The sequence below is a fragment of the Mastomys coucha genome, unplaced genomic scaffold (assembly GCF_008632895.1).
Source record: "Mastomys coucha isolate ucsf_1 unplaced genomic scaffold, UCSF_Mcou_1 pScaffold20, whole genome shotgun sequence".
NCBI lineage: Eukaryota > Metazoa > Chordata > Mammalia > Rodentia > Muridae > Mastomys > Mastomys coucha.
In genome coordinates, this window is record NW_022196903.1 from 18,575,248 (window position 1) to 18,598,376 (window position 23,129).

General features: G+C 39.8%; 1 protein-coding gene across 24 annotated transcripts in view; it reads right to left on the reverse strand.

Annotated features, from left to right (window-relative positions):
* Nucleotides 1–23,129, reverse strand: part of Cadps2 (calcium dependent secretion activator 2) — a 529,581-nt gene that overhangs the window by 37,781 nt on the left and 468,671 nt on the right. For 12 of the 24 annotated variants that reach the window (XM_031381283.1, XM_031381275.1, XM_031381289.1 and 9 more), the window contains 4 exons: nt 22,404–22,551; nt 15,647–15,721; nt 3,882–3,965; nt 3,744–3,776 (listed from right to left, as the gene is read on the reverse strand). In XM_031381283.1, the coding sequence (XP_031237143.1) occupies nt 3,744–3,776; nt 3,882–3,965; nt 15,647–15,721; nt 22,404–22,551 (340 nt within the window). The other 12 variants (XM_031381287.1, XM_031381271.1, XM_031381280.1 and 9 more) reach the window with 3 other exon arrangements.

Here is a 23,129-nt window from a genome sequence, read left to right on the forward strand (position 1 = left end):
AGCCAGAAGAGTATAGAACCTATCCTACTACAGCAAGCTCTGGATATCCTAACACAGACAAAGCCCAAGCACGTGACCTTAAATACATTCTTATAAAGATGATAAAAGCCTTCAAAGAGGAAATGAATAAATCCCTTAAAGGAATACAGGAAGCCAGGCAGTGGCAGCATGCACCTTTAATCCCAGTACTTGGGAGGCAGAGGCAGGCCGACTTCTGAGTTCGAGGCCAGCCTGGTCAAAAACAAAAACAAAAACAAAAAACAAAAAACAAAAAACAAAAAACAAAAAACAAAAAAAACCCCAGGAAAATACAATTAAACAGGTGAAGGAAATGAATAAAACCAACGGACATTTGAAGCCAAAACCATACAATGAAAAAAAGAAAGCATCTTCAACAAATAGTGCTGGTATAACTCAATGTGTGCATGTAGACGAATGCAAATAGACCCATATTTATCACACTGTACAAAACTCAAGTCCAAGTGGATCAAAGACCTCAACATAAAACTGGGTACACTAAATGTATTAAAGATAAAGTAGGTAACAGCCTTGGAATCATTGGTACAGGAGGCAACTTCCTGAACACAACACTAACAGCTTAGGCACTAAGATCAACAGTTAATAAATGATATCTAATAAAACAGAAAAGCTTCTATAAGGCTAAGGACACCATTAATAGGACAAAATGGTAGCCTGCAGAATGGGAAAAGAACTTCACCAAGCCTATATCTGACAGAGGGGCTAATATCCGAAATATATAAAGAACTCAAGAAATCAAATGCCAACAAGCCAAATAACCCTTTTAAAATTTAGGTTACAGTGCTAAACAGAATTATCAACAGAGAATTCTCTAATAGCTAAGACCTCAAGCTGTATTACAGAGCAATTGTGATTAAAAACTGCATGGTATTGGTACAGTGGCAGGCAGGTAGTTCAATGTAATAGAATTGAAGACCCAAAAATGAACTCACAAATCTATGGTCAAGGAGCTCAAACCATCCAGTGGAAAAAAGACAGCATTTTCAACAAATGGTGCTGGTTCAACTGGTGGTCAGCATGTAGAAGAATGCAAATCAAATCCTATCTCCCTGTACAAAGCTCAAGTCCAAGTGGATCAAGGACCTCCACATAAAACTAGATACACTGAAACTAGTAGAAAAGAAAGTGGGGAAGAGCCTCGAGCACATGGGCACAGGGGAACATTTCCTGAACAAAACACTAATAGCTTATACTCTAAGATCAAGAATTGACAAATGGGACCTCATAAAATTGCAAAGCTTCTGTAAGGCAAAGGACACTGTCAATAGGACAAAGCGGCAACCAACAGATTGGGAAAAGATCTTTACCAATCCTATATCTGGCAGAGGGCTAATATCCAATATATACAAAGAACTCAAGAGGTTAGACTCTAGAGAACCAAATAACCCTATTAAAAATGGGGTACAGAGCTAAACAAAGAATTCTCAACAGAGAAATACTGAATGGCTAAGAAGCACCTAAAGAAATGTTCAACATCCTTAGTCATCAGGGAAATGCAAATCAAAACAACCCTGAGATGCCACCTCACACCAGTCAGAATGGCTGAAATCAAAAACTCAGGTGACAGTAGATGCTGGTGAGGTTGTGGAGAAAGAGGAACACTCCTTCATTGCTGGTGGGATTGCAAACGTGTACAACCACTTTGGAAGTGTTTTTGGTGGGTTCTCAGAAATTTTGGAATAGATCTACCTCAAGACCCAGCTATACCACTGCTGAGTATATGCCCAAAAGATGTTCCACCATGCTACAAAGGGATTTGCTCAACTATGTTCATAGCAGTTTTATTTTTAATAGCCAGAAAGTATAAACAACCCAGATGTCTCTCAAATGATGAACAGATAAAGAAAATGTGGTGTATTTACACAATGGAATACTACTCAGCCATTAAAAACAAGGACATCATAAAATTGGCAGGCAAATGGATGGAACTAGAAAATATCATCTTGAGTGAAGTAACCTCGACCCAGAAAGACATCCATGGTATGTACTCACTTATAAGTGGACATTAGCCATAAAGTACAAGATAACTACACTACAGTCCACACACCCAAAGAAGCAAAGTTACAAGGATGGCCCAAGGGAGGCTCCAGTGTGCTTGAATATCACACTGGAGAGGACATAAAATAGATGTTGGAAGTGAAGGGGCATAGGGAAGTGGGTGGGATAGGGGACAAAGAGGGGAATGGAAGTGGAGATCAGGTATGGAGAGTATAGGCTTGGTGGGGTGGAGGGGCTGGGTGAGAGAAGGAAAATCAGTGGGGGGCATTTCTGGAACTAGCATGAGTCCTGGAACAGGAGAGGCTTCTGGGACAATATGGGTGTAACCCTAGTTAAGACTTCTAGCAGGAGATATGGATCCTAAAGTGGCTACAGGCTATAGTCAGGCAGGGCTTCCAGAGGTGTGAGGGGAACACCACGCCACCCACAAAACCCGTGACCCCACATTAGCCTTGCCTACAAGATGTGCAGAGATAAAGATGGAGCAGAGATTTAGGAAATGGTCAAACAATGACCGGCCCAACTTGAGACCCACCCCATGGGGGACAGCCAACCTATGATTCTATTAATGATACTCTGCTCAGTGGGAAAGGATACACTTAGTTCTGACGCCACTTGAGGTACTAAGGTGGGTTGGTACCAAGGGTGGTGTGTACTCCCCTTTTCTGAGGGGAAGTGGGGAAGGGGAACTGGGGAGTGGTAAGGTGGGACTGGGATGGGAAGAGTGAGGTAGCTGCAATCAGGATATAAAGTGAATAAATAAATTAATAAAAAAGACTATGACATCAGTCATAGTGGTGACAAGATGCAGGTAAGTATTCTAAAACTAAGAGCCACCTACAGCCTTTATTTAGGGATTCTCAGCAGTCATGCTGATCACATTCACATCAGTGCTCTGCTCTGAGGATGCTCAAGCTCAAGGAGGAAACTTATATCTAGCAATTTGCTAGGTTTAAGGACATTTGGCATACTCTAATTGTGTGAAAATTGACAACATATGCTCAAAATCATAATTAGATCAGTATACACTTTAATTATTTATAACCCATATATTTGATTGTGATAGTAATAGACTTTAAAGCCCAAGTTAATTCAGTACATCTTAAAAATACTATACTAAATTGGCTTATGGGTTTATTTTATTCCATGATTTCTACTCCTGGTATCTTAAGTGTTGAACAAATTTATAGATCATACTGTTTATAAGGTCTTTATTTCCAAAGTCTTCGAAAAACTCAATCTTTAAACAAGCTACAATTGTTTTGCTACCTTTGCATTTACAAATGGAGTTTACTGAACATTTATTGTTATTTTAATTGTTACTAGCAACCAGTTAGAACCTTCTCATAAAGATCAAGAAGAGCAAGTACTATTTTATATAATGTAAGGCATTGTCTGCCCCATCCCAGAGGGCTATGAAGTTCTCCTTGAAGCTGTAATGCCAAGTTCTCATGGGGAACTAACTTTCTGACAGCTCCCAAGTTACAGGAGGAAAAAGTAAGATCTGTTGAAAGGCTGCTGCCAAGCTTCTATTGTGAGGGTTAGTGTTTGCTTAATGAAAGAAAACTACTTCCCAAAGGGATGGTCCTGGTTTAAAGAACTGAAGCCAACCAGTACTGATTCATAATTATGAGGGGCTTGAGGAGAGAAAGAAGGGAAGGATGGGTGGATGGAAGGGGGAAGGAAAACAGATTTAAAATACTTACAGGGACATCCACATATTTTGCAGCTGCTTTCACCTTAAATGGGGGAAAAAAAGAATAATTATGAGAATTCTTAACTGGTCCACAAGTACTGTGGTAACTGTTAAAAGACAACACACAAGAACTCAGTGAGGTACTTACAGTGAAGGACAGAATGGATGAGAAGAAAGTGCCTTCATCATACCTCGAGAGCTTCGAAAGCACCCCTTCCAACACTGACACAAACTGCAATGGAGTTCATGGTGAGTGAGAGAATTTAGTCTATGAGCAGGGAGAGCAATTTGTGAACCAACTTTTTCTAACAGCACACACACACACACACACACACACACACACACACACACACACACACTAACCACTCCCCACTAAATAAACTGACAGCTGAGTTCAGGAGAAATTGTAATGTCTGTTCTATCATTCTGAATACAAGCTCCAATATCCTTTCCCATTGTTGAAAATAACACATTAAGTTCTAAAAACAAAAAAAAGTGTAGAAGAGAATAGTTACTGTGTATTTGGCTCAGAATATCAGAATAGTTATGAATGTAACCTCAAATTATAAACCCACTTAAAACATTGCTTTTATCTTTTTCAACTGAGCCATTCTCAATTGCCAATCATGTTACAATCTCTGTCTCTCTCTGTCTCTGTCTCTCTGTCTTTCTCTGTCTCTCTCTCTCTCCATCTCACCTTCTCACCTTCTCCCTCTCTCTCTAATATCTTTAACAAGATTATACCAGACAGGTCTAATTGGGGTATCCAAAGAACACACACACACACACACACACACAATTTTAGCATGGATTGGGAGTTGGATACCCATGTATGTGGCCCAAGAAAGTCTTTTATCAAGTACTACCAAAAGGTTGGACACCCCTCATTTAAACCATAAATAAGAATTGCTTTCAACTTTAATACAGACACTTATAAACAATGATAACTAAACTAAATCAAATATCTATCATGAATGACTTGTGTAGAGATGAACCTTTTCTACATATACAGAGGGAACTGACCTGTGAAGAAGGAGCAGTAGAAGAGAGGTGTGACATTCAGGCCTTTTATAACATTAGAACAAATCTGGCATTCTTTAGTAAACATTTATCAAACTTTCCAGTGGTGACACTTAAGTATCATCCCTGTTTCCTGAGGGTCAGTCCAATGCAGACATCACTTCTACTAGCTACGTGCAGATGTTGGAGGGCAGAAGGAGAAGGATTGGGATCCAAATTGCTTCAGAGAAATTACACATTTCTAAAACTTTCCTTTTTCCTCTTTGTTCCTTCTTTTCCTCCTCCCCTTCTTCCTCTTCAGAACCCTTCTTTCTCTATCCTTCCCCCTCTCCCTTCTCTCTCTATTTTTGGGACAGGTTGTCCCATTCTGGCCTTGAACTTCCTATGTCATCAGGAATAACTCTTAACATCTGGTCCTCTTGCTTTTACCTTTTTGAATGCTGGGATTATAGGCATGCACCACCATCCTATTTTATTTGATGCTGAGGATCTAAACGGCTTTGTGCATGCTAGGTAAGCAAGCATTCTACCAATCTAAGTTACATTCCTAGCCTGCCCACCAATCACACACATAATATATACATACATATATATATACATATGCACATATGTGTATATATATGTATATATGTATGTATATATGTGTGTGTATATATGTAACACACATATATAACATGTATATAACATATGCATTTATACATACATATATTCATTGTTGGTATGTGTGTGAATATGTTACAGTATGTACATGGAAGTCAGACGACAACTTGTGGGAGTTCATTCTCTCCATTTAATACATGAGTCTCACTCAGGTCATCCTGCTTGGCTGTAAGCACCCTAACTTGCTGACCTATCACACTGGCCAATTTTATACTTCTATAATATAAAGAAAGTATTCAGCAACATAAAGCTGTAAAATCTTATTCTGTTGACTAGAAACATATCTGACATGAAGATCAGTGGGAGAAAATAAAGTAATAAGAACATATTACCCTGATTCTTTCCTCTGTATATCTAAAATAATATGCACTATTGACAAATTACATACTCCCAAAGGGAAAATACTGACAAGGTTTTTTAAATACGAAAAGGGAAATTAACGAAGGCTGGTTTTTGTTCACATAGCAGCTTCTGCAACAAAGTGATAATAGTTCCAGGGACATGGCTTATTAGTCTCTGGTGACCAGAGAACTCACATTGAGTGCACAGGAGATGTTTTCTCTATGGCTGATCAATTACTGCAAAATAGTTTATGCAAAAGAAACAAAAACTTCCCCATAGGCTTCTTCACCACATCATTTGTGATATGATGTAAGAATGCAGAAACACAATCATGTGAACTGCAGAGCAAAGGTGGACTTCTCAGAGAGAACTACATTCAGCTGGGAAGCTATCTTAAGGGTTTTAAACAGTGAACACTACAAGCTTACAAATTACTCAGGACTCAAAGTCTACTTACTACATTTGTTCCTGCCCATTAAGAGTTCTTATCAAACAAGACTGACTGCCAAGCTTAACTTAATGTGCTTTGCCAAGACCCAGAAGCCCAATCCTCCAGGGTTCTGTCAGACCACGAGAAGGGAATTCCAGACTTAATGGCCCTCTGTGGAAAATGCCTCATCTCTTATAGCTCAAATCTTGAGAGCAAGTGTTTGCCAGGTGATCTCATTTGCCACGAGGTGAGACAACTACTATGGTTACCAACAACCAGAGGCATCAGAGGCACATCATCACCTGATCCTTGGTGTGTGTAGTCACTCTGTTCACACAGGTGAATAGTGCTAAGGGTCAGATAAAGTAGAGGCAAAAATTCTGCAGGCGGATGTAGAAGACGAGGAGTAAGTTGTATCCCTGCTGCTGTCTGGAAATGGGGTTATTTTGCTTCTCTTGCTTCATGGGGAAGATAAAAATTCTCACTCACCTGACAACAATGGCACTAAGAACTGTTGAGGTCATAAATATGAAAATATTAAAATTAGAAAATATTAAAAGTAATATTTTTGGTGTGTTTTTCAAGACAGAGTCTTCCTATGTAGCTCTGGATGCTCTGGAACTCACTATGTAGACCAGGCTGGTTCTCAGATCTCTCGGGGATCCACCTGCCTCTGCCTTCCATGTACTGCAGGATTAAAAGCATGCACCACTATGCCTGATGAATAGAAAGAATTACCATGACTACTGTGATTAGTTAAATTGTAGTCATGAGTTTTCTGACTATCTAAATATGCTGAGTTAGGTAGGACTGTTCAGTGACAATGAAGAATAATGAGTTTGGCTCATAGACAAATAGGTGTGAGTCAATGAAATTTATGTCGGTGTGCATAATGGTGGAGTGGAATTGAGGCTGTAAGACCTCTCAGAATCCTGCCTGCTTTGAGCACATTGGGTGGTTAGCATGGGAGAAAAGCACTGAAGATAAGTGCCAAAGAGCCCACATTCTTCACCATCATGCCACAGAACTGACAGACTTGAGATGATTCGGCTCAACACGTGTCCAAGCACCTAAGAAGTATTTGCTGCATGACGTTTCTGTTATAATGATCACTAAACCCCTAAGACAGAAAAGACAAACATGAAAGAGAACTAGGCTTGTCTTCTCAGGAGTATACAAAGTTGTGGAAGGAAAGGACATAAATGTGAACACGACATGAACCAGATGTGGCTGATAAGGCTGGATATGCAGTATACAGAGATGGGAGGAGAGAAACAATCTTGAAGGACTCACAGTTCAAAATAGAAAAAGGCAGATAACTCCCTGGTACAAGGTTTGTACTGCAGGACAGCAGAAATGGAACTGACCCTTAGGAAGCCTCTTGGATGGGAATTGAGGAAAGAAGTCTACTAAAGCTCCTGGTAGCCTGTCTTGTCTCTGGATATAGAGCATCACTGGGCTATAGCAGAGTAAATCCTATGCATGGACTGCAGAGTAAATCCTATGCATGGGTTGCAGCCCTGCCACATACAGTGTTCTTTGCCTCTATTTCAACAATAGTAGAAAGCCTCTGTTTGGGTTCCTCTCTGTCCCAAATGGTCCCCAAGGAGGCACAGACACAGGAGAGACTCTGAGGGCTTACAGAGATTGCACCCCTGGGACCAACTAAGTGAGACTCACAGTTCCTACAGGAAGGTTTTCTTTGTAGGATTGGTGTTGAGGTCCACATGGTGGAAAAGCTACCTTTCAAGTCAGACTTTACTAAAATCAAGATTAGTAACAGCATGTTTCCCATTTGGCTTTTAATTGCACAAACCAGCAAGAATCCAAAGAAATCCTGTGAAATGCTGAGCTTCCTCGCTGCATCTTTAACTGTTTCCTGGGAACTTTCTCCACACAGCTCTGGGAGATTATAAATACTTATGGCTTTGCCTTGTGCTTTCTGCTCTCCTGAGGGTGTTGGGCTGGAATGAAACCCTGCAATTTCTTTGTTTCCCTGTTCTTTATTGTGAATGTCATGCACTGGGTTTGTTTGAGTAACATTTAACACTTGGAGTCTGTCTGGGTAATTACTGCCTTTGCCTCATGATAACATACTCCCAAGGAAATGCAAGACGAAAGCACTCCAAAGCGACTGTTGGAACAGAATGAGGAGTGCCGTAGATACAATGGTTTAAATATCCCGTTGAAGCCCCCTGTTGAAGTTTAAGAAGATATAAAAAATCATTGCGACAGGCTGTATGATTCATATATTCATGGCAGGATATAAAACCCTCAACTCTTGAGAAGTGGTGGGGCCTACAGACTGCTGGGTTCTTCACATGGTTACTGCTTTTTCAGCCATGAAGTAAACAAGTGAGGGATGCATCCTTTACACAGCAAACTTAAAACATTTCCAGAGAATGTACAGCCATTCACAGGAAGAGTGATCGTGAAAGAACACATGCTATTCTAGATAAAAGCAAGTGAGACTTAGGATGTCGATTGGCAGAAGTTTTGCTGTTAAGATCAGGACTAACAAGTATTAAAATTTCACATGCAACCAGATAATCAGAGCCTGAAAGAAAATAGGCTTTCTTCCTTAAATAGATTGTCACTAATATGATGGCTCATTTTCTCTCCTCTCTCTGGGACTGTGAATCAGGTCCTTGTGGCTGTGTTCTGACTCTGAAAACATCTTTCTGGATCACAGACATCTGTGAGGAGGATGGCTAGTGTTTGACAGTATGTATTTTGAAAATGCTTCCTACAAGCATCCGGAACACCACACCTAGCCCAGCTGCCATCAAATTCCCTAGCATCCGGAACACCACACCTAGCCCAGCTGCCATCAAATTCCCTAGACCGTCTTTCCCCAGTGTTTCCCTCTTCCTTTGTTCTGCCCAGTGAAGTGACCCACTTTACTTTCTACCTCTCTTAGCCCCCTTAACCATGCAAGCCATTCCTTTGGAGCACACATTTTGATTTAATCAAGCACCTTCTGCGTATATGGCCTTGATCCAGAGAAGTAAATTTAATCAAAATAATCTTACCACCTTGAGTTGGCAAGATGGTTTCATTATGTCCTGAAGCCAGTCAGGCTGTATTTACTCTCTGCCCACCTTATTTCTCAGAGGAGTTTAGGATAAAGTACTCTGTGTTCTCACAAAGAAAATCTATATCCACACATTACTTTACGAATTAATATAACTATATGCTCAATGACAAAGGATTTTCCTCCCAATACCCTCTTCTTTTTTCCTTCTCAAACATATTTGAAGATCAGGGAAGTTGAGCATTATCACACTTTCTTTTAATTCACACCCAGACTAAGAGTGCCTCAGTAATGGGGACATGTCCTGACAGTTGTTCATTTTCTTGATTATTGGCTCTCTTAATTCTTGGTCCTGACCAACACCCTCTAGTTTTTCTTTGGTACCATCACTACTCACAATGAATTCATCTTGAATGTCTCAACTTACAGATGTTCTCCTTGCCACTCTAGCTACCTGTCCAAACCAGTCTCGGGGCATACATGCCTGTGTAGAACGAATACCCAATGTGCCTGCCCTCAGGCTGGCTGGTATACCTATATATAAGGACAGCACTAGAGTGTGGACTTGCCACTCTTTCTCTCCACGATCTTTGTGACTTCTATAGGGTGCTGTGGAAAGGTTAAGGTTTAGTGGCCACCAGGGATCTATTAATATGTACCTTGCGACCTCAATTATCTACCTTTTCATCTGTGAATGGAGAAAAATATGGGTGTCAGGTCCACCTTGGGAGATGATGCCACATGGGTGGGGATCCTGATCTCCTTTCAGCCAGAGCAGTGTAACTTCAGTCGGTGCTATATTTTGCCTTTCTTACTATCCCAGATTTTGGACCACTTAATTAGTTTTTAACATGGCATAGCAATAACTATAGTATTTAATATTAGATTTAGGTTTAACACTTCACCTACTATTTTTCCCCTTAGTAAAAATGCTCTCTATTCCCCTCTTCTGAGAGCACCTCTGTGTCATGCTTCTTTTAAGCCTACTTTCCCCCTCTCCTCTGAGGGCTCCAGTTACAGTGCTTCAAGCCTGGGAGTAACAGCTACGAAGGGTGCATCATTTCAAAGGATCACATTGAGAATTTCAGCCCGAATACGTCTCCTCATGTATCCAAAAGATCTCCACTGGCATCTACCTTGCATATCTCAAAGGTAAGCTTGATCATATTTTGACCCATAATTCCATCATGATCTTTCCCTCCAGATCTGTTTCTCTTTGCAGGGCATTGGAACCACTGAATGATGCTGGATTCTTTTCTGTGATTCATGTCACAGAACTAAGAGTAGCCCTCACTGTTTGCTGCCTCTCGCTGTACTAAAAACCCTGCTCACTGTATATCTTAAGTGCTTGGGATTAGCTTCCAAGAGGTCAAAGTAACAGCTCTCTGCCAAGTCTGTTTGCTATGGGCCATCAGATGAATCTTCTAATAGAGAGCTGGTTAATTCTTCACCCTGCCTTGCACCTCTCCCATCTTTCAGTGACTTCCCACTGCTCTTGGGATCAAGGCTCAAAACTCCTTAGCACATCCTATCAGCTTCTCCTCACCTCTTTCAGCTTCATTTTACACCAGGCCCTGGTGCCTGCAGCGTCTCCTACCTAACTGCCATGCCCCTCTTTTTCTGGCTGACTCCTTCATGGTTGAGAATTCAGTTTCTGCTTGAGGAAACTTGTCTTTCAACTACATAAGGCACCGTGTCATATGATTTGTGATACGCCACACATTTGTCTGGGTGCACCTACTGTTTGTCAGCTTGTCTCGCCCAAGGGATCAGAAAACTCCCCAAAGACCAGGACCTTGGCTGTTTTGCAAGCACTGTATCTCTGGCATTGAGCACACTGCCTGGCACACAGCTGCATCTTGAAAATCTGTGATGCTTCAGGATCATGAGTTTCAGTGCTTTTTCTCTTGTCCCTTTTCAATAAAATCTTTTAAAACACTATATAGGCTTATGGAAAGTGACTTATTTAATGTCCCAGGTTGTAGACAGAAGAGATTTCTTTTAATACTATTCACTCAATAAACACTCACTGTTGTATGAGAAGCACTCCTCATAGTATAAAGTGTAATGGAGACAATGAACTTCTTGATTTCAAAAGACTGGATATGAGCACATGGTAAGCGATGAAAGAAAGTGCAGGGGCATATTAAATTTGCCCAGGATGATGAGATGGCTTCTAGGAAGGAGATCATAGGCTATTTCAGTGGAATTGTAAGAGGAAAAGGAAAAAAAAAAAACATTCAGAGTAGGGATCTGGCTTGTGAAAAGGCACAGAGCTTCCACAGGTAACTGAGACGTCTTTGGGATGCTGGAAACATTAGAGGCTAGGCTGTGAGTAAGAGTGCTGCAGGAGCAAAAGTGATTAAAGAGAAAAGACTCGGAGATGATGCTTGGTGCGTGCGTGTGTGCGTGTGTGTGTGTGTGTGTGTGTGTGTGTGTGTGTGTGTGTGTACACGTACCTCTCCCAGAGTCTCTTCTAAGGATTCTTAAGTTTCTGTAGGAATTTGTAGTAAAGGATTACCAGGGAAAGTCAAGATAAGAACAATATACTCTCATGCATTGTATGGTCGTGAATATTACATCTAGTCCAAATTCGCCAATAACCACTTCCCGTGGGACATCAACAAAAAAGTCAAGTGCAAGGTACAATCTAGAAAATGATGGCAAAGCAAAAGGCACAAGTGACAGAAAGTGCCTTGAAGGTATGATACACTTGCAGGTATGACCTCCCATGTGTTCTGGAAGGCATTCTAGCTGCATTGTGGAGACCTAATGAGCACAGGGGAAACATGATGGCAAGCTGCAAGGTGTGGACTTAAACAGGCACTGAAAAGAGGGTAGTGGAGAATCAGATGGGGCAGAAAAGAGCATGCTCAGAAGACTGACTCATTAAGCTGGATATCCTCTCATGTGAGGAGGGTCAGAAGGCTCTAAAAGAGGCAGGGATCCTAGGATGGAGATGCTTCTACAATGGGGTGACCAGTAATATCAGTGGACTCAGGAATTGCAGAAGAGAAGCACTTAGGTTGGAGATGATGTGTGTGTTCTCATAGAAACTGACTTGTGGAGGTAGACAGCAGGCCTCTAGAAATATGAGCTTGTATGTAAAAATAAGAACAACAATAGTAGCATGAATTCACATTTAGTACTTAGAGCATCCAAACTTCTGCCCTAAGGTTAACTTTATACTAACAGGTGCTTCTTCATAATTCTGTACCAATCCTATTAGTAAATATTAATAATTCTGGTAAATGATACCACCATATAATAATAAGTACTTTCACTTTATAATTGAGGAAATGAATCCACAAGGAATCTGCTTATGTATGTCAAGATGAGACAGTTAATGGGGGAGTCAGAATTCCAGAGCAGGTCTGAGGTTAGAGTTTAGCCATGATTCAATACTGCCCTTCACATGTGAGTGCAGTCAGAATCACTGGTATGGAGCTAAGCCAAAAGAAAGCCACAGAGATTTGTAGAGTAAGTTTAAAATGAGACCAACGAAATCCAAGAAAACCAGCATTTAGTTGCTAACCAGAGAGAAGTGTATGAAAAGAGTAGGCTCTTTCCTACACACAAGAACACATGCTGCACGCTATATGAGTCTGAAGACATCAGATAAAGGGATATAGACATGGAACTGAAGTCAGGCAGCACAAAGGAAGATAGTGTGTAACGCATCAACACATCAACTATATTTACCAACATGCAGAGAATCATGAACATACTGGAAGACAGCTCTGCAGTACATGGTGAAACAGAAGCCCTGTGAGTGGGAGGAGTCTGAGATATACTGGTCCCAGGAAAGAGGGAAGGAACACTAAGAATCAAGGAAGAGGTCCTGGGAGAGCCAAGAGCATAGAGGGGCAGGAAGACATTGGGATAAAACTAGATAGCAGTTGCAAACCCAAATCCAGATGCCCAGGAATGAGAGGAGACCCATACTACAAGCATCAAACTAGTCCAGAGTCCAGGAGGCCCAAATTACAGGAGGGGTCCTAGTCAGAGGGCAATCTCACTGTGTTACAGGATTGAACCCCAGTGCAGAGAGATTTGCCATGCACAGACTCCTGCAGGACGACCTGGCTTCATGGCAGAGACCCACAGCGTGAGCATCATCTCTAGAGTTCTATGTCAGGGAGCCATCTGACAGTGGGCCTACTATTAGTGGTCAAAACATGCTGCTGCTCTATCACCATGCCTGATGCTAGGAATCATGATGGAGATAGAGTCCTTTTGTCTTGTTTTGTTTTTTTGTTTTCTTTTGTTTTGAGACAGGGTTTCTCTGCATGTTGCTGGCTGCCCTAGAACTTGCTCTGTTCACCAGATAGCTTTAACAGTCAATAGAGGTCAAAAAGAAATTGTGAAACCACAAAAAGCCCAAGGTATCTGAAATTAGCATCCAATCAGAAGAGTGCAAAGGACAGGATGAAAGAGTGCAGGGAGTGCAGGGACTCTTGCTCTGCGTCTTTTCTGCAGACAGTGTGAGCAGCACCTCATTGTCCCTGACAAGGACAAACTGTAGCCTCTTACACCGTCAGGTCAGAGACACCCTTCTTCCTGTAAGTTCCCTTCCATAGATAGGATCCGGATATCATTATTCTGAAGCCATTTGATTTAGTGGTTGTTTCATACCCCAAGACCTGTTATCAGAGAATTTGAAACATACACACAAAGGCAAAAGACATCAATCATAACCCTGCCAGCAAGCCCATCCTTTGTTAACACCAGTGACATTCAAAATAGCATATTTCTAAGTTAATGTAATTTCAGATTGTACTTTACCCTTTTACGTTCTCACCTTTTATCCATTTGGTACTATATTTTAAAACATCCATTGTCATTAAGACTCCCTCAAATCATAGGTTAAATAGATGTCTGACAGCTTTGCTATTTCTCTAAAGTTGCTTCCAAATTCTGGTAGGATACGACACAACGCACATCAAATGGGAATATTTTGTGCATCTATGAGTATTGTGAAAGGTGCCAAAAGGTAAAAGGATGTTATATGCCTTTGATACTTCTAAAGTATCTTTCAGACAGACTCTAACAATTTAGATCCCTTATATGTGGAATGGAGTGGCTCACTTCATAGTTTTCAATAGTGTCAACTTAAAATCATCTAAGCTCATTTAGTCCAAAAACTGGTACCTGCACTCCTTAAATTATTAATAAGGATTAAAAATTTCAATTGTTATCTAAAAATCATGTTTACTTATAAAATCTGTGGGTTTTTTGTTTTTTGTAACTGACATACTCTTTGAGCTGTTTTATGAAGTCTGCTTTGAACTTCTTTGACACAAAGCTTTGAAGGACTAGATGGAACTGCTCGTGTCAAAGTCACATTTAGAGAATATCCATTTTCTTTCCCCACCATTTAAAAGACAAGTAATCATTGTGAATCTTTATGTGGTATATAATTTTTGGTACCTTTATACACTGTATGTTATCAACATGGGATACTTAATTTTCCCGTCCTCTGCTCTTTCTGATGAGGCCATTATAAGTTTATCTATTCTAGGTGTTTTGAATTAGACGGTTAAATAATCACAACTATAACTGTTCTTAGTGTAATAGGGTAAAGTGCTTATCTCTCTCCTCTGGCTGGGACCTTGAACCCATTAGCAAATACTTTTCGACCTCTTTAAGTTCTTGGTGTTGCCAACATATTCCTTAGTAAGCTCTTTATTCTAAATAAATATCTATGCTTGCAGCCAAGCCTCACTGACCATGCTCAGACCTTATTTATGCATCCTGTGGCCATCTATATTGCTTCAGTTGCATCCAAGTCACATAACTGCTAAATGCAAAGCTGTTTATTCTTTATTTTCATGTATACAATGAAAGGGCATCATCACATCTATCAAAGGTATTTCAAACAATGTGCAGGAAATTTCTGGAGTGAAGTTCAGATACAACCCTGCCTGCCTGTGGTTAAAGCTAGATCTTTAGCTCTAGGGATGTCATCATAACAAGCAGGCTAAGTTCAAAGACTGATGATACTCAAATCTTCTCTGGAAGTCAAACTGAGAGCATGAATGTGATCTGAAAAGAACTGTTTTTCAAAGGGAAACTCTTCCAAGAAATGACAAATTCTTCACATATTCTGTCAACCTCCACATTTTTTTGTCTGAAGTTTTTATTACAACTGAAACAACTCTGTGTGTGTGTGTGTGTGTGTACGCATGTGTACATACATGCATGTATGCATTTATTTATTTATTTTGTACTGTAAGGATTGAATGCTGGCTTTATACATGACAGGCATACACTCTGACACTAAATTACACCCCAGCTCACATTTATTTATTTTTTAACTACAATTTCATACTCAGGTATTTAGAAATATAAGAGATTCATCTAACAAATTCTAATTTGAAGATTATGTCTTAATTTTACAGGCAAAGGTGAATTCGTGATACATTACCTTTGAAACCAGCAGCGCAATGATTTCTTTCACGGTGTTGTCAATCAAATCATCTATTTTTGAATGGTACTGTTGCTAGGTTTCAAAAGACAAAATGCATTAGTGGCTGTAGACATGAATTCTTTGTTGTAAGTCACAACTGCTCTAAAGCTAGTAGTTATGGCATATCAAATTTACTTAAAACGATCATTTTGAACATTAAAAGAACAAAGCCGAGACAACGATCCATCCAGTCAACACTTTTTACATTGCGGTTGGAAAATTTTCCCATGTGCGCCGCTGAGTTAAGCAGCTAATGGGGTTATTACGGGGCTGAATTGAGTTCTTATCCTTATTCAGGCAGAGGAATGTGAAGGGTACTTTTTGTCTTCTCCTCTGTAATGAAGGTGGCCCTGTATTTTTCTAAAGGGTTGGTTTAGCCAGAGAAGCAAAAAGACTCGAAAAAGATTTAATTAATACAGCATTTCATGTCTGACAACTCTCATTCATAAGTTATTTTAAATGTGCTCTAGAAATAAAATGCACTCCCAATTGTTCGCCCTACAAGAACTTTTTTTGTCAGCCCGGGAGTAGCATTGTATACAATTCTTACAACATGCTCAAGCAAGGGCAAAATTAAAATTTCATCAACAAAAGGGAATAGATGGTAACAAATTAATAGGCCATGAGAGGTAAAACAAAACACCATTACTCCCCAAAGTGCTGTTGCTGCTTCCTCCTGAACAAGGCATCTTTAAATAAACACAAAAAGAGATGTGTTTAAGACATCTGCTTTGGCTTCTTTAGAGAGCTTGATAGATGGTTCAGTTCTTAAGTTAGCAGACTTCGATTCCATGGCACATGTAGGTCCATCTATGTAAACAGTAATTCTGTCTTTGGAAGCATTTATCTGACAGCAGATTGTCCCCAATGGCCACTTCACAGAAAATGTGACTTGTAAAGACTAACTTTATCCTGATGATTCAAGGCTTCTAGGACAGGGAGCATAATAGACTGACTGAGAGTCCTCAGGGCGGGGCAAACACTAGACTGAAAGTCCTCAGGGCGGGGCAAACACTAGACCAGCTTCACAGCTGCTGGCTGAATGGTTCCCTAAGGTCTGAGCTTCTGAGAGCTATTTTTTCTTTCTTCTAAGAACATGTCTCAAAGTTTCCACACAGAACAAAACATCAACTCATGCTTTGGAATACTTGGGAATGATCCTCACAGCCTCAAGGGCTTTAATAGTTAGAGTGGTCATCACCTACTTGTGTAAATAATAAAGGAAGCATAATGTAGGAGCTTCCAAATTATTCTCTCTCTCTCTCTCTCTCTCTCTCTCTCTCTCTCTTCTGTGTGTCTCTCTCTCTGTGTGTGCGTGTGTGTGTCTGTGTGTGCATGTGTATTGACACTGGTCTTAAATTAGCCACATGCACATGACCACTGAGCTTTCTGGCTCTGTACTGTTTGTCTGGTTCACTTAAAGCCTTGCTGACTCCCAAAGTTTTGTTCCCCATAGGGTAAAAGGAATGCACACAGTGGGTAAATTTATTCTGCAGGAGAGGTGAAATTTTTGTTTTGGTCTTGAAAATGGGACAATAGAAAAAAACAAAGTTGAAGCAGAAGAGTGAAGTTTAGTCAAAGAGCCGACTGGTCGGTAGTCAAGACCCATTTAAATAGTTAATGTTCTGGGTCATAGATGTATTTCAGGGTCAATGTAACAGTTTCAGCATTGAGACTATAGGGTAAGACCCGACAGATAACCCTTGCAAAGGGCCTCCCAGGTCCAGCCAAAAGCAGCCCAAAAAACTAGGTAGTGAAGGAGCTAATGCAAATGAGCTCTGCCTCTCCCCTTTCATGTGCCCTGTTCCAGACTGGAGTCTTGCAGTACGGAGGAATGGAATGGCAGTCATTGCTCAACTAGGAAGTCAAGCTGGAAAGAGACACAGGAGATAGGCATGCAGCTCCCTGCATCCCACTGAAATGGAAAGCACTCTACATCAGGGGGGTGCTATTAAGACATCCAGACTCTCAAAGGTGTTCTTAGATATGACTTGGCCTCAAGACTCTAGTTGCTATATATCTCATAGTTTAATCCTTTAAAAATCATTTAAAAATGATTTTGTTTATTAATTCTGTTTCTGTGTATGGGTGTTTTGCCTACATGTATGCCTGTGCACTACTTTCATGCTTGGGGGTGCAAGAGGCCAGTAGAGATAGAAATGGATTTATAAGAATGAATGAAGTTAAATTGAAAAACAAATGGATTAAGAAGTATCTATCTTTTATCTCCAGAGGCAAACAAAAAAGGGGGTCACTAAATTTATACAATATGGAAGTTTGTTATTTTATATCCACTGTATCATCTTGGAACATGAGCCAGGATACAGTGTGAATACCCCTATTTTATATATCCATTCTGCAAAGACATAAACCATAAGTATGCCAACTATATTAAACAAAAGCTAGTAAATTATTAAATAGGCCTGGTACTTCCAAAGATTAAATGTAATACTTCAAATCATACGATAGAAACAAACATAATTTTTTCCAAAACTATTTTTATTGCCTAAGCTAAAACTGATATGTTGCTTTCCACTTCAATGAACAGACAACATTGATAAAAATTTGGAAGCTGGGCAGTGGTGGCATATACCTTTAATCTCAGCAGTTGGGAGGCAAAGACAGGCAGATTTCTGAGTTCAAGGCCAGCCTGGTCTACAGAGTGAGTTCCAGGACAGCCAGGGCTACACAGAGAAATCCTGTCTCGAAAAACAAAAAACAAAAAACAAACAAACAAAAAAATTAGAATGTCTTTTGTCCTCAATACAGAATCTTCTATAAATGGTGTGTGTGTGTGTGTGTGTGTGTGTGTGTGTGTATGTGTGTGATATGTGTGGGCACATGCATGTATAGGTGTATACCTGCATGTATGGGTTAGAGGACATTGGGTCATTCTACAGTAGTTGGTTGCTTTGTTTGTTGATACAGGGTCTCTCACTGGTCTGGGGCTCTCTAATTTGCCTAGTTCTGTTAACCAACAAGTTCTAGTGGCCCTTTTGTTTCTGACTTCATGCTCTCAGAGAACAATCCTGCACTACAGGAAATTTCAGGGGTTTCAGGGGACGGAATTCAGGTTCTCATGCTTGCAAGGAAACATTTTACTAAATAAGCAACTACTAAGCTCCCAAACCACTATAAATTCTTCTAAAAACATTCATATTTTTTACTTTAAAATATTCTTAAGTTGGATTGCTACTCTCAAGTGCCAGTGTTGGCAGGATGCAGCTCAGCTCCAAGATTTCTTTTCCATATCTGCCCTCAAAAGCAAACAGGTTATACCTTGCTTCTTCTGAAAATAAATCTCAATTTACATCTTGACAACCACTTAGAAGTCCTTGCTTCAGAGTCCAGGCACATTGAAAATCATCATTTCCCTGGCCTGTTCACATGCAAATGTACTAGAAATGAAGACTAACCAAATGCCAGCTCAACCTACACTTTCTCCCTGCTTTTAAGATGCATTTTAGTAGGATTGATTGGCTTGCTCTGGGAATGGGAGCCTTCTCCTTTAATTGATAACTAATCCTGTAGAAGAAGGACTTCTTTCTCCTCTGAGCTACCCCATTAATTTGGTCATGTTCCCCCATCCTCATTCTCAGCCAATGAGACCAAGGCGAAGTGGCTCCAAGGGCAGATGAATGTCTACAGCATAGGCAGTTGGCTGCCTTTCTATAGTAATGTATAATACAGATTCTAAACAATGTGGTGATTTTATGATCTCAACATCTGTCCTGAGGGACTGGCCTGGTCTGCTGACTCATTATAAACATCTGTCACATGAGTAGACCATTCACTCACTAATCACTTCATTAAACTCTATTCTGGGCCTTGGAGAGCAACTTTGCCTCATGTGGAACATAAGAAAATAGAATTGCAACCTGGGAACACAGGCAGGCCTTTGATGTGGTCAGTAATGGATGCCTTTTTTAATTTCAGCAACAACATATTAATAACAAATTAGTGTAGTTCAGTGAGTTAGCTCCATTTCTCCTAGGTTTAACTATGTAGTTTGTTTTACACAGTTCTGAAGTGTCCAGTAATCTAGTTTTGTCAACAACTTTGTTGCTTTGTGGAACATGATGTCTACTTATTCACCTCTACATATATTTACTAATTTGTAACAACTTAGAGAGACAGACAGACAAACGGACAGACACAGAAAGACACAAAGGCTGATGGATGGAAGGACGGAGGAACTGACTAATTATGTACGTGTATTTATTGGCGATGTAAAGCCACATACATGATCCTTTTCTTTTGAACTTGTTTATTACTTTTCACAGTTGCTAATAGGTTTTACGCCTGCACATTTTGAACTATATTAATTGTGTGAAGTCGTAGGGAGCTAATTGTCTCTGGTGAGAAGGTACAGGTGGAGACATAATGAACAGTAGCAGATTACTCTTCAAACTGACTTCACTTCCTAATGTAAAGAATCATTTGACCACGTGACTGTTTGTTATTTGTGGACACAGTGGCTGCTTCTCTTTTTCAACACTACAGTGAATTGTTTCTTATGGGGGAGAAAAATTAAAGCAGTGGCAATTAATCAGCCTGTTAGTTTACCCAACACATATTTGCCAAGAGCCTGGTACATTGTCAAGTACTGTGTACATACTAAAATAAGATCTAATATATTCACCCAGTACTTATGGGAAAGTGAGTCCATAATCTAGGTGAGAAGAGAATGGGCTTATGAAGACACATAAGATAATATTCTCAGATAGACACTCAAGGTTTGCATCTAGATACTGAAAAACATGAAGAGGTGATTAGGGGCCACTGCCATTCAAGTCAGGGGCTTTCTCATTTGGATAATTAGAGATAATAAATGATGTTGTATGTGATCAGACAGTGGTAATTACTGAAAATTCTGTAACACTGGCAGATCAGCTACTTACATATATATTTGTATGACTGTATAATATGGTATTAAAAGTATGTTTTCCCCTAAATTGCACATAGTAAAATATAAGCATATATGTTTGAATATATGAAGTCCAAATAGCAAATACCTACACATGGTCTAAACACAAATGAAGCTCACAGCTTCAGGTCTTCTTAGCCTGCTTTATAGTCAGTGAAGTCCTTATAAAACTGCTAGCTACGTGAGTGAGGGTGGCCCTGTTATTTGTCTCTCAGGTTTCAGCAGGGTGACTTTATAAGAATTAATATGGTCATAGAAGAAAAAATACTAACTAATGACAACAACTGATTACAACCTGGTCAATCATGTGTACATGACAATTTGAGGGCCTGCACCTCCAAGGTTTGGGTAACACTCTAGGACAACCTTTTTTGGGTGGATATGGGTCTCATGATGCAGACTGCTTCCTCCTTATCTGTAGAGGCTGATGCTTATATCCCAGGTAATTGGGAGACTGTGTCTTGTTGAAATCCACATTTACATCCTTCAATATTAAGTGACTTTGGGGTATGTGTGTGGTCTCCTGATACCAATGCTAATGCCTTATCCTAACATAGGCTTTATCGTTATCTAAAGCTTATATTCTGCAGGAAGTATAAAATATATCTACACAATCGAAAATACTAAATCATTCTGCCTCTATATTTATTTAGACTTTAAGGATGGTGAATTCATTTGGCTTTAAATAACTTTATCTTTTTAAAATGTAAAAGTAAGTTTGTGGATTTTGCCTGAGAGAAGAAGTTTCTGTTTGACATCCTTCAAAGTGTATTTACATGCTGTTAATTTTGTACATATATATCAAAGCCTAAAATACCTTGAAACAGACCACTATTTTAATTTGAAAAAAGATAAAAAAACATATATAATTCCCAAATAAAGATGTCCACCCCCCCAAAAAAAACAAACTAAAACAAATAATAGCTCCCTACTACACACATACAAAAACCCAACCCAAACCAAAGGAAACCAAATCAAGAGACTTACCCACTGATTCCTAAACTGGATCATGTGGTGGAGGAAAAATGAAATAATGATGGAGAACATAGGGAAGAACAAAGAAATAATGAAAAAGGTAAGGACAACAGAAAAGACACAAAATGTCAATGTAAACATCCAAGCCTGTGAGACACAGCTCCATTTTCACCCACTCACCTGCCACCAGGAACAAAGCATGAGGAGAGATGATGGTGCAGTTTTGATTTTTAAAACAAGCAAACAAACAAACAAAAAAATAAAGGGGAATAATGAGATATTTATCTCTGTGTGCTAGCATTTTACTGAATTTACATTAGTTTATTTTGTGTGTGTGTGTGTGTTTGTGGGGGTGGGTGCCTTGACATTGTGTAGAGGTCAAAGGACAATCTTTGAGTAGCATTTTCTCTTCCGCTATGTGGGTCCCTACAATTAAACTGAGGTCACTGGGCTTGCTGGCAAGCACCCTTACCCACTGAGTCATTTTGCTCAGCCGAATAAGAACTAATGTCTACTTGATCCTGCAAAAATGAAAACTATTGTGTAAATAGAATTTTTCATATGCTATATTTTTTGTGACTTTTTTTAATGGATGCAAACTCTGAGTCTTCTAAATTTGTATAAGCAAAGTAGACAGGTTTTTAGCTTCCTCATTTGCATGTGACAAGCAAGGTTTATGTAAATGGTCGACACCAAAATGGTATATGGGAAATTATAGGCCACTTGGAAAGTTTTAGCAGTGTTTATATACAAAAGGAGAAGCCTTGCAGAGCAGAGGATCCTCTGCTACACTGCCGCTCCCTAAGGACTTACCTCCTGTCCTCCATCCAGGGCACAGAGCTTGGTGCTTTGCTTTTTAGCATCCACTAACACATTAAACATTGTGCACACAGAAGCTGGGATGCGCAAGTCGGTTGTTTTGTTTGCCTTTTGCAGCTTGAGTTCGAATGCAGTTCTTGTTCTAGTTATTAAAACATGAACTACAGTAAGAAATCTTGACATACACACCCACCCGTCTGTAAAAGTCAAATGATGATAGTGTAGGACATGCAGTTACAGACAGAGAAGTGTGGTGGAGGTACGCAGGAGGGGGTTGGGGTGGAGCCAGGTGGGGGTGTTCTTTCCTGGCATCTCAAATAAAGGTTAGACTGTGATGGTTTTAATAGAACACGGTTCAAGCATGTTTCACCATATTTTAAGTGCTAGTTTTATGCAGCCACTCAGGATGATGCAAACACCCAAAAGAAGCCTTTGTTTATGTCTAATGTACCATATTTAATGAAAAAAATCACTTATTGCCTAAGTTAAGTTCCAAGTAGAAAACCTATATGTTCTTCTGCACATAAGCACAAGATATCCTTTGTGTTAGAGCAGAACAAAGAGAGAGAGAGAGAGAGAGAGAGAGAGAGAGAGAGAGAGAGAGAGAGAGAATATAGCAGCCTAGAAAACTAGAAAAGGGTAATAAACCACAGAAAACTACAATTCATATTTACCATTTAAATTTTCTTGTAGATGCCTGAAGTTGTATGTAAAAAATCC